The following is a 12450-nucleotide window of genomic DNA, read 5'->3' on the forward strand; positions in this document are numbered from 1 at the left end:
ATCATGGGACATGTGGCAAAAGTGCATTTGTGGAATTTGCCTTGTGCACATTACATACAAACAAATCAAAACAGTAATGTCATAGTAAAATATTTTATTATACATAAAAATGCACAAATAACACCAACAACAAAATATGCTTTTTCATCCATTTTAGCTCACATTAAATCAGCTCTCAATCTGAGAGTAACAGAATACTGCAGCAGGGCAAAGACATTCACAGTATGAAAGGAGAAAGAACACAATGAGCAAATTTACTTATGGGACATGTGCAAAATTCGCTGTCTCCCAAATCCAATCATGATCCAGTAGCAGCTGATCAAACAGCCCACATAAGCCAAAAATATTGCAAAGAAAAGAGAAAATTAAACTAATTGCTCTTGAGACTTTGTACATTTTAAGAGTGATTGTGTGCAATTTGTGTCTCATCACATGCTACAATCAGAGCATAATAGTGTATGTGGGTCATCCTGTTTTAAAGCTCTTGTGCGCATATTAGGTCATGTAGCGTGTAATTGCTCTGAGAGCATAAAGTAAAGCTGCCTGCAGTCGCGCCTCCATCAGTAACAGGTTCACATGGACCTGAATAAAAAGAACAACACGTCTTAAACCAGAAATATACAGCCATTTTACTACCCCTAAGTGATAAATCCACTTGTGAAGTTCAGCAAAAAAAAAGATAGGCTTCATCACAACAGTGCTATCATTGTTATGAAACCTCTACTTTGGCATAACAGCATAAAAAAAAGTGTATCTCTGAAGAGAACCACTAGAGGCCACTAAAACATTACTCCAAAATAGAAATTAATTCAACAACTAATGAAAGGAAGAGAGCAAGCATAATTCAATACCACTGCTGAAGCAAATGCAACTTATTAAAATATGAACACACATCAATCATCAACAAGAAATCTCACACATCTTGTACCTTTTCCGAGTGACGGAACTGCCTCCAAAAAGAGAAGTACATTCTTGTTGTGGTTTTCTCCGGGTGACAAGCTACCGTCTTAACGTACACTTTTAAACTGCGTTCCAACAGCTGGTTGACGTCCCCATAATTATAATCGTCATACCTGTGTAGGCGAACAGTGACATACAAGTGCACATTAGATTTGCATTAGAGCAATTTCTGAATTTTAACCACCAAAAGTAATGCATTTATGTCTACCTTTTTCCTCATAATATGCAGTCTTCATATATAATTATTGCGAGGACTATTTTCCTTCTTATATAAGCATAACCCAAACCTAACCTTTGTTCCATATGGGAGAATGTTCCAAGCTCGTTTCATGACTATGATGAATGCATGACTGACCTGATGCCGTAGATGCAGTGAATGTAGTTCCAGATGCATTTGCGGAGTGTGGAGGTGTCCACATGCGAGTGCATGGCCATGGTGTGATACGTGAGCGCACACACCACCTGAAATTTCTCATCCAGAAGCTGTGCCATCTCTCCATACAACCTGTTCATTAGAGAGAATCCGTGATCTTCCCATGAATAGTCCTGAAAGCACAAAATCATACACAAAGATCACATTATAACCAGTGCTGTTATTGTTAACTTAAATTATTAAAAGTAGTTTTCAGTAACTGAAATTAAATATTACATGAAAAGTTTTTTTGAAATGTTGCGCTTCTAATTAATTAATTAATTAATTACTACAAAAGTACATGAATAATACTAAAATAACACTGGATGTAATAGCACTTTTTAAATTACATATTATTTACTTCAGCAAAATTAATGTCTTCTGCTCATAACTGTTCTATTTAACACTGTGTGAGAATATTTAAGAGTACTAAACCTGAGCTCTCATGGTTGGGGGGGCCTGCACTCCTCTAGGACTAAAATCCTGGTAAGTAAAATCTGCATCCGCAACAAACCGCGAGAAACAATCAGGAAGGACACACTGCTGAACTGTACAGGAAAAAAGGATGACAAAGGTCAGGCAGTGAAGAAACAGGAAGCAAAAAAAGATGTGAAACATCCATTACAAGGCATTTAAAATCACAAAATATATTCAATGTTATAAAATTTGCCCAGGAAGGCCCAAACTTTTACTTGGTGGCAGCCAAAACAAATGTTCAGAGGCTACAACAGAAGACCAGTTTGCCCCAGGAGAAACCCTGCCTTTGGGTGTATTGAATTATGTATATGTGTGTTCATACCATCAGCAGGTTCCAGCAAACTCTCAGTCCTTTCTCTTTCAAAGCGAGTAACCATCTCTTCTTGTGTAAACTCTTCACCTTGCTGCTGAACTTTCATCATCTTCTCCATCAAAAGCTTGACCTCGTTCACAGCCTCAGACCACTGGGCACAGACACATTAAAGAGATTTACCTGGGCAAAACAAAGTAAATATTCTCTTTTACTTGTGATTAATAAATTAGTAACAGTTCAATACCTCTTGCTGATTTCTGCTCTCGTTTCGGGCAGAACAGGACTCTGTGGGTGAACAGAGTTGGAGTGACTGATCTCCGGACTGCTCAGGCTCTGGGAGAATACCACAACCCCAAACAAATGAGGCTAGAGAGTGGGCATGGCTCATCAAAACAATAGCCTGAATCAGTTCTGCCAGGGACCACCGAGCCTCTGCACCCGGACAAACTAACTCCTGTAAATATGTAAGATTTTTTTTTTTTTTTTACATTTTTAAAAGCTTCTAAATTCATAAATTAGTAGTATTAGAAAAAATACAAATTAAAAAAAAACCTTTTTAGAATAATACGTTTTTTTCTGTTATAAACTTGAATGAATCTATAGTGCTTAAAGCGTTAGTTAGTGTGTCATGTTGCTGTTTGAGCATAAACAATATCTGCAAAGTCATGTAGCTTAAAGTTCAATGCAAACTGAGATATTGTCTTTTAAAATTTTGGCAGTTTAATGCCTACAAAATCAGCTGATAGGGACTACAACAAGTTACTTCTGTGACATCAACCTAGAAAAACCCCGGCCTCGGGAAAAGGCAGCAAAGGGGGTGAGGCCTCATGTGCTGCTTTAGAGAAGAGGAAGAGAAAACTAGAGGAGCATGTAAAAATCTATTCATATATGAATCACGATTCTGTCTTCTAATGATTCTAATGGATTCACAAGTTTCAAAATCAATGTTTTAAAGCATCAGTTCTCTCTTTCTCTCTCTCATTCAGCTCAGCTCCCTCATTGAACTGTTTCAATTATACACTTATTTTCACAAAGCTATGAGAAGCGTTAAACATGGTGCAGTTGCCGTACTGTATTAAAGCTTTAATCAGGATAAAACCATATATTAAAAGCTAACATAAGCAGTAGCATTTACAAATAATAGAGGCATTTAAAAGTAGAACAAACTGCTTCTCAATTGACCTCAAACTGATAAGGGATATTAATGACGCCATTGTTCACAATACAACAGGAACACATGCTGCTGAGGTGAGGGGCGGGATGTTTAGACATGCACTAGATAGGGCTGTGCAAAAAATCGAATGCGATTTTCATGCGCATCTCATCAGTAAAGATGCTCCTGTGATTAGAAAGTATATCTCCAGCACGTGCATTCAGATCAGGGTTGCCAGGATTTCACAACAAATCCTGCCCAGTTGCTTCTTAAAACTAGTCCAAAACTAATTTCCCCATAAACCCAATCGCGTTTCCAAGGAGGTTCCCCGATAAAAATTGCTTCCCGGGGTTATAATATAAATTTTTTGGGGTTGCCTTGGTAAAATTCGCATTTTAGGGGCTTAATATCACGTTATTTGTATTGGGGCTGCTTCAAACCGTGGACATGAAATACAATCGCAGACTTGGCAACACTGGTTCAGGTGGAGCGGCAGTTACTACACAGAGCCGTAATCTACCGACAACTAACACAAAATCGTTTTCAAAATCGACAAAGAATCGCCTGCGATTTTAACATCGATTTTGTGTAGATTGTCAGTGAATTATGGCTCGGTGTATTAAATGCCAACCAGTGTTGCCAAGTCTGTGGTTGTTTTTCATGTCCGCGGGAAGCGACCCCAATACAAATAACGTGATATTTAGCACCTAAAATGCGAATTTTACCAAGGCAACCCTGCTAAAAAACTTATATTGTAACCCCGGGAAGCAATTGTTATCGGGGAACCTCCTGGAAGCACGATTGGACTAGTTTTGGACTAGTTTTGAGAAGCAACTGGGCAGGATTTGTTGTGAAAACCTGGCAACCCTGATCCGAACGCACGTGCTGGAGATATACTTCTAATTACAGGAGCATCTTTACTGATGAGATGTGCATGAAAATCGCATTCGATTTTTTGCACAGCCCTAGCACTAGAGGAAGTTTAGCCAATCAAAACACACTGGACTAACTAACCAATCAGAGCCCATTGCCTATTTCTGAGGAAGGGGCTTCAAAAAGCAGGAAATGATCAGCGCTTTTCTCAGAGAAGGGACAGAGTGCTGTGGAATGAAGGTAAATTATGTGAAAAATAAATGTTGTTTTTTTAAAACGAAGCATTAGCACATGTTAGACTGCACCCTATAAATGCAATCAACACACAAAAAAAACACTGAACCACCCCTTTAATGGCTATCTGTAAAATGCACTGCAGAACAATCATTTAGACTCAGAGCATTAACTTTTAAAGCATAAAACTCACAACAGGGAAGATGGCACAAGCAGACAACAAAGGACAACACAAAACAACAGCAATAACAAATTAATTGTACAATTCACTGAATTTGTCTTTATTTTTTTGTACGTGCAGCTTTACTACATTCACTTTAGTGAATTGATTCAAAGATCAAATAAAGGACTAAAATCAAGAACTCACGGATGTATTCTAACTCAGATCTTTAATTTTTTTTAATAAATGCTGTAGGTGTCTCTGCTCATAATTGTATTAATTTGTAGTTTCTAGATGTACTAGTTGGTGATTGCAGCTATCTAGTATTTAATGTTTAAAAAAAATCAGTTTAAGGATGTTACCTCACAGATGTTTATGTTCTAGATAAAAGCTCTAATTGTAGATTTAATTTTCTGATCTTAAATTTATATTGTATGTCCAATGTCCAAAGCTTCTTTTTGTTAGCAACTTGTAATGGAGCTGTATACCTTTTTAAAAGGTTTACTTGACTGTCTACTTTAAATTTCCACATGTCGCTTAGAAATTATGGTTTCAAACTAGCTTCCCCAACACTGATGATCTGTGTTATTTACCTGTATATGTTCCTGGGTGATGATCCAGGGTCTGTGTGCAAGCAGTTTGTTGAGTGTCTGCAGGTGCTGTATTTTGGGTGGTGCACAGTGAAGTCCTCCAAGCCAGGACTTATCTCCGCCAGCTAGCAGAAAAGCAGAGCTGTGGTGCTGCACCAGGTACGAGCACTGGTGACGTGCAGACGCCTGCACAGACACAGAAAATTACTGTTGTGTATATTATAAACATATACTCATTTGTGTATATTTAAAACTTGCAATCTAAAGGTCCCAGACTAAAATATATGTCTCTTCCCTTACCAGTATGATTATAAAATGTCTCCATGGCAGAGGTAGAGGGCCATCCACCTGAAGCAAAGCATTCTGTGTTCGCAGGAAACAGGTCAGGTAGGTTGGATGTAGCCCCATCATCATTTTGATATGGTCCATGCGTCCTTCTGACAACAGAGCCTCTGACATCACCTGTGCTGCCCCTTCCTCTAGAATCTGAAGCAAACATATGCAGGGAACTCATTTTTGTTCTGTAAACACTGCCAACAATACTATATCTATCATCTAAAGATGCACTTTTACTGCTGCTCAGCACAAGTTTACAGGCAAATTCAGTCATTTCAATAGGAATCCGCACATTCAGGAGTTTCAAATGAGGGCGAAAAAGTTCCCCGCACAGATTTCGCACTGTTTAAGATGCTCATGTGAACTTATCATGCTGACAAACAGTAAGACTTCTGTGAGCAGTGTTTCAAATGTCACTTTGTGATATTCACATCACATTATTAGCTACTGCCAGTGAAATTTTGCATAAAATGTGACTGCACCTTAAAGCAGGGATTCACACATTTTTCTGTCAGCCAAGTTTTGACCTAAAATATTAACTTGAAGTACTTAAATACAACACATTTGCACATTCACAGTAGTCTTATGTCAGTTAACAGTCAGATGACATGCAAGAAAACAAAATATTTATTTTTTATTCCAAACGTTTTTATTTATCACATTTTATTAATACTAATTAGCTTTTCATCAACCTTCAACGCCCCTGCATTCATTTGATGTGAAGACAAATACCACAAGCACACGTTATAAATACAACACACACACCTCTTCAATTTGGATAAAGGCACTGGACTCAGTGGGCAATGCCTGGGGAAGGTCAATTCCTGCTTCCTCCTGAGAAAAAGAAAGGGTGACAACAGACAGCAATAAAGATATAGAAAATATAATGCAATCTGTTGTCCAGTTGAATAGTTTCGGGAAAATATGAACCCTATCAGACTGACTTCAGTCCGATTCGTAAATTAAACATTCATCATGTTTGGTTGACGGCATAGGCGGAGCATAGGCTGGGCCTTCCCCTGTCCACGTACGGGGACTTGAGGCAAAAATGGCACTTAGAGGGTTAGTTCACCCAGATAGCAAAATTATGTCATTAATAACTTACCCTCATGTTGTTCCAAACCCGTAAGACCTCCGTTTATCTTTGGAACACAGTTTAAGATATTTTAGATTTAGTCTGAGAGCTCTCAGTCCCTCCATTGAAGCTGTGTGTACGGTATACTGTCCATGTCCAGAAAGGTAAGAAAAACATCATCAAAGTAGTCCATGTGACATCAGAGGGTCAGTTAGAATTTTTTGAAGCATCGAAAATACATTTTGGTCCAAAAATAGCAAAAACGACGACTTTATTCAGCATTGTCTTCTCTTCCGTGTCTGTTGTGTGAGAGAGTTCAAAACAAAGCAGTTTGTGATATCCGGTTCACGAACGAATCATTCGATGTAACCGGATCTTTTTGAACCAGTTCACCAAATCAAACTGAATCGTTTTAAACGGTTCGCGTCTCCAATACGCATTAATCCACAAATGACTTAAGCTGTTAACTTTTTTAATGTGGCTGACTCCCTCTAAGTTAAAACTAACCAATATCCCGGAGTAATTAATGCACTCAAACAGTACACTGACTGAACTGCAGTGAAGAGAGAACTGAAGATGAACACCGAGCCGAGCCAGATAACGAACAAAAGACTGACTCGTTCACAAGTCAAGAACCGGTTGCATCGGTTTTCGGATCACCAGTAGTTCTTTCGCACAGTTCGATTCAATAAACCGGTTGAAGAAAACGGTTCACACGGTTCTTTTGCGCTCGACGTAATGGTGTCATTTGCGATGATTGCCCTTGATTCAAGCCTTCGGTTTACCCGCGCTCATAACACTAGCACAGAATCAGTTCAGAATCAACCACCAAAAGAATCAGTTCGGTTCAGGCGCTCTGTGTGTCGGTCTGCTTCACGCTGAATCACACATGCACAGTATCATCAGCTCCTCGGTTATTCTTATCTGGCTTGGCTCGGTGTTCATCTTCAGTTGTCTCTTCACAGCAGTTCAGTCAGTGTACTGTTTGAGTGCATGCATTACTCCGGGATATTGGTTTGTTTGAACCCAGAGGGAGTGTCAGCCACATTAAAAACTTAACAGCTTAAGTCATTTGTGGATTAATGCGTATTAGAGATGCGAACCGTTTAAAACAATTCAGTTCGATTTGGTGAACTGAATGATTCGTTCGCGAACCGGATATCCAGACTGCTGCATTGTTTTGAACTCTCTCACACAACAGACACGGAAAAGAAGACAATGCTGAATAAAGTCGTCGTTTTTGCTATTTTTGGACCAAAATGTATTTTCGATGCTTCAAAAAATTCTAACTGACCCTCTGATGTCACATGGACTACTTTGATGATGTTTTTCTTACCTTTCTGGACATGGACAGTATAACGCACACACAGCTTCAATGGAGGGACTGAGAGCTCTCAGACTAAATCTAAAATATCTTAAACTGTGTTCCAAAGATAAACGGAGGTTTTATGGGTTTGAAACAACATGAGGGTAAGTTATTAATTACATAATTTTGCTATCTGGGTGAACTAACCCTTTAATTGGACAAAAATGTACCTGCACAAACAAATATAATCTATTACTCTACCTCTGTTGCTAAATGAATAGACTAGACAGTGTCGATTGCGGCATTAAATTAAGATCTGCTCATGTTGCGCCGTATTTTATTTTAGTGTTGCGCATTTTAACCAATCACACACAATTCTGTTGAGTTTAAGAATGCAATGGCAAAACAGAAGCGTTCAGATTAGTCCTCGCTAAAACTCATCAGTTTTGTTGCGTGCGTACTCGTTCACTGACTGAATCCCAGACTCTTGCGAATTCCCTCATCATAAACAACAGAGCAGATGTATGTACACAGAGATTCAGAGATTCATTTCACAGTTTATACAGCTTTAGTGATTATAACCATAGTTTTGTTTTTTTGAGAGTGCTTAAACTCGCGATAGATCAATGTTAGTGATAATGTCACTCTTTATATGTAATTTATTCGCTGTTTGAAAAATCGTGGAAATGAAACATTATATAATTATACATTTCTGACGTTATTATTAAATTGTAATCTCGTTAAATACAAATTAAGTCCCAATAAAAATAAATGTAGTCACCCTACATGAGACCCATGTCTGGTTCTTGCCAAAAAAGACGTGTTTATGATGTTTAATACACAGTGGCGGAGCCAGGATGTTTTCATAGGGGTGTCCAGGGAGGGGCCAGCAACCAGTCTGGGGTGGCACAGACCCAGCCGGCACATGACCGACCTTCAACATTGAAATATGGTTGAAATAAAGTCAGTTGTGTATAAAAATATGTTTGATTATAATGTACTGGACTGTTTTAGTGCCTAAAACACAACTGAGTACAATTAATTTATACTTAACTGTAATTGAGATAATTGTGAATTACATCAAGTAATACTGAGTAAATATGACAATTTTTATATTATTCCTCACCTCCAGATATTTTAATAAAGGGGGTCATTATAACATTATTGCTCATTCAGCTTCTAGAAACTGCCAAATGCTTGGCCGGAGTCAAGTCATAAATGACAGAATATAAAATTAGTTATTTTATGCATTTAAATGTTTTCATTTTCGCATATTTTCTGGTATAAATGCACCGTGCTCACATTTATTTGTGCATTAAATTACAAATAAAAAAATACATATCATCTTGTGCCTGATATGGTAATCTCGAATTGCAGAATATATTTACATGCATTTGAGAGACGTTCTTGTGTGCCGAGTACATGCAGTTTGTAGTTTTAATCGCATTTTTGGTGATTTCATGACGACAGAACGAGGTATGTAGCCTATGCTCAAAGTTTATTGCGTTTATGATAAAGTGATATAGAGAGAGCGCCACATATTTGCGTAAGGTTGATGGGGGAGAGAAGTGTGTTTTACTGACACAGTCTAACAACATCTCATCAGACCGCAGTTCACAGTTGTTTGTCTGACGCTGAGGTGAAGCTCAAGTGAGCGTCTGAAAATTCTCCCGTTTGATGTGGTCATAAAGAGAAACGGCGGTTCCGCATCTAAATAAATGCATTTCTTGTCAAGAAAAAAGGGACACAAACTGCAGTTTTGAATGGGCTGGCCAAAGGAGTGGCCACGCTTTCGTAAGTGGTGGTTACGGCCACCCCCGGGCCCCGCCCCCTTTAGTACATTTGACTGTTTTTAGCTTTACCCTGGAGTAGGTTCACCATCCTCCTATGGTTGACGGATTTAACAGATTCCCTCAATAGAACAACTGGAGACCTAAATGAACATCGCTAGCTCAAATGGACCTTTATCAAGACTTTAAACTTCATCTGTGAGGCGTATAAGCAGACAATACTAGACGCCGCTCACCGACACAGACATAACTGACATAAGTGACTTGATCAGACCGGGAACTCACCTTCATCTGACGAATATAAGTGTTCAGAAGTCTCAGTTTTAACACAATAATGATGATGAATAGTCTCGGAGGGTTTGAGCTCTATGTCTTCATTGCGCCTAGAGTTTGACTTCTGGAAACCAGGAAACAGCACGGAGAGTAGCAGGGAAGGGGCGTGGCGTACGTGAACACACAGCCCAGGACTCTTGCATCACCTCTCCGGCGCAGCATGACGCAACCCGCCGGTAACGGAGACCAGAGCTTCCTGCTCCAGCTGTGAACGGGTGTACTGTGATGGTATGACCTGCCCTTTAGGTTGTGCTGTATCATGGACCGAACTATAGCGATCATCTTGTCATAGCTGAGGGCCTGGTTCTTTTAGGGTTAGGTAATAATAAAACAATTAATGTACAAGTCTTGACTCTTTCATGGTTGATGAAATGGAAGTGGATAATAGATCATTTTGGAAATATTTTATTTAATCTTAAATCTATTTGAGACATTTTTTTAAGGCAGAAGCTCATTACAATACAGAGGAATTTTGACATTTGAATTTTCCTCGCAAGGGTCAGCATCATCTCTTCATCTATAGATGGATCATCTATAGTCTTTCTATGAGGCTGGATCCACACTGGAGCAGGCGCAATCTCTAGTTACCTCGAGATGGGCATCCCAGGGTAGGAGCAGATAGAAAAGAATTGGCGTAGCTGCTGTTCATAATGTTTAAAGCAAAACATATGTTTGTGAATTTTATCTGATTTTACTGGGATCAAGGCTGAGATTGAGATTCATTATTCAAATGCTTGGCAGAAGAGATGTGTCTTTAATCTAGACAGAGTGTTTTAGCCCCGGGCCGGACATTATCAGGAAGGCTATTCCAGAGTTTAGGATTCAGATGGGAAAATGATCTCCCTCCTTTAGTGGACTTAGATATTCTAGGTGCTACTAAAAGTCTAGAGTTGTGTGACGTTAAAGAGCATGATGGATTATAAGAAGATCAGTTAAATATATAAATTTATGCAATATTTTGAAATCAATACAGAACTCAATAGGTAACCAGTGTAGAGATCTTGATAAAATTAGAGTAATATGATCATCATTTTTTGACTTGGTAAGAACTCTAGCAGCTGCATTTTGGACTAAATGTAGCTTGTTTATTGACGATGCAGAGGCAACCAGCTAGAAGTGCATCACATTAATCTAGTCGAGAGGTCATGAATGCATAAAATATCTTAGATAACACATTCGTAGTTTAGCAATGTTTCTGAGGTAGATGAAGGCTGTTTTTGTAACATATGAAATTAGATTTTCGAAAGATAAGTTGTCTAATTTAACACCCAGGTCTTTAACTGCAGATGATGACATAATAACAGTACATCCTTCTAGTTACAAATTGTATCTTGAGAGTTTCTGTGTGCAGGTTTTTGCTCCAATAGGTAATACCTAAGTCTTGTCTGAATTTAATAGAAGAAAATTACTGGTCATCCATTGTTTTCTATCTTCTAACAATTCTGTCAACTTGGATAGTTTAGAAATTGTATCCAGTCTTGATGAAATATATAACTGAGTATCATCGGCATAGCAGTAGAAATTAATTCTGTGTTTTCTGATAATGTTGCCAAGTGTCAGCATGTATATTAAAAATAACAGAGGGCCTAACACAGATCCTTGCACCACCCCATAATTTACTGATGTTAACTTGGATTTTTTTTACCATTTAAGTAGACAAAATGGTAAATACTATCTAAACCACCATAATGCCTGTCCCTGAATACCAGTGTAATTGTGCAATAGTGTTGACACTAAGATCAAGTAAAACTAGTGTTTAGACACATCCTTGGGCAGAAGCTGGAAGTCATTTGTAATTTTAACCAGCACAGTTTCTGTGCTATGATGAGGCCTGGATCCTGACTGGAATTTTTCATAGATGGTTTTTTTTTTTTTTTTTTTTGCAAGGAGTAAACGAGTGGACACAACTTTTTATTTTTTAATATATTTTAGACATAAACGAAAGACTTGAAATGGGTCAAGTTGCGGTTTCTTCATGGGAGGCTTAATAGCTGCCATCTTAAATGGTTTTGAAACATGACTGAAAGATAGAGATGAATGAATAATATTGAGAGGAGGCTCTTCTGCTACAGTTAACAACTTTCAATAGTTTAGTGGGAAGGGGATCTAGTAAATATGATGATTAGTTTATTTAGTTTTTCTTGTCCTATAGTTGTAAAGTGCTATAACTGTTCTTTAGGGGCAGTAACAGAGGCTGGATTATAAAACGCAGTCAAAGATTATACATTTAGTATTGTATTTCTATTAGTTTTGATTTTCTTGGTGAAGAAATTCATAAAGTCATTACTACTAAACTGTGATGGTATGTTCAGTTGAGGTGATGTCTGTTTATTTGTTAGTCTAGGGACTGGATTGTTTTGTTTATTTTGAAAGACAAAGTGAATTTGTACTCTGCATTTAACCCATCCAAAGTGCACACACACAGCAGTGAACACACA

At 38.2% G+C, this 12450-nt stretch overlaps 1 protein-coding gene across 1 annotated transcript; it reads right to left on the minus strand.

Annotated features, from left to right (window-relative positions):
• Nucleotides 1-188: 188 nt before the first annotated feature.
• On the minus strand, nucleotides 189-10137 carry LOC132104228 (sestrin-2-like). Its single transcript, XM_059509539.1, has 10 exons — nucleotides 9965-10137; nucleotides 6274-6342; nucleotides 5473-5658; nucleotides 5176-5358; nucleotides 2407-2616; nucleotides 2172-2313; nucleotides 1808-1920; nucleotides 1316-1506; nucleotides 929-1073; nucleotides 189-582 (listed from the first exon to the last, which is right to left on the minus strand). The coding sequence occupies exons 1-10, from the start codon at nucleotides 9968-9970 to the stop codon at nucleotides 496-498; spliced, it is 1332 nt and encodes a 443-aa protein (XP_059365522.1). The 5' UTR covers nucleotides 9971-10137; the 3' UTR covers nucleotides 189-495.
• Nucleotides 10138-12450: the final 2313 nt, after the last annotated feature.

The sequence above is a fragment of the Carassius carassius genome, chromosome 25 (genome assembly GCF_963082965.1).
Source record: "Carassius carassius chromosome 25, fCarCar2.1, whole genome shotgun sequence".
Classification (NCBI taxonomy): domain Eukaryota; kingdom Metazoa; phylum Chordata; class Actinopteri; order Cypriniformes; family Cyprinidae; genus Carassius; species Carassius carassius.

Bases quoted from the DNA above. Each gene is read 5' to 3' on its own strand.
- LOC132104228 (XM_059509539.1), bottom strand. The intron at 2,617-5,175 runs GTAAATAACACA...ACATATTTACAG, and splicing joins TCACCCAGGAACATATACAG to GAGTTAGTTTGTCCGGGTGC. The intron at 583-928 runs GTACAAGATGTG...CTTTTTATTCAG, and splicing joins AGTTCCGTCACTCGGAAAAG to GTCCATGTGAACCTGTTACT.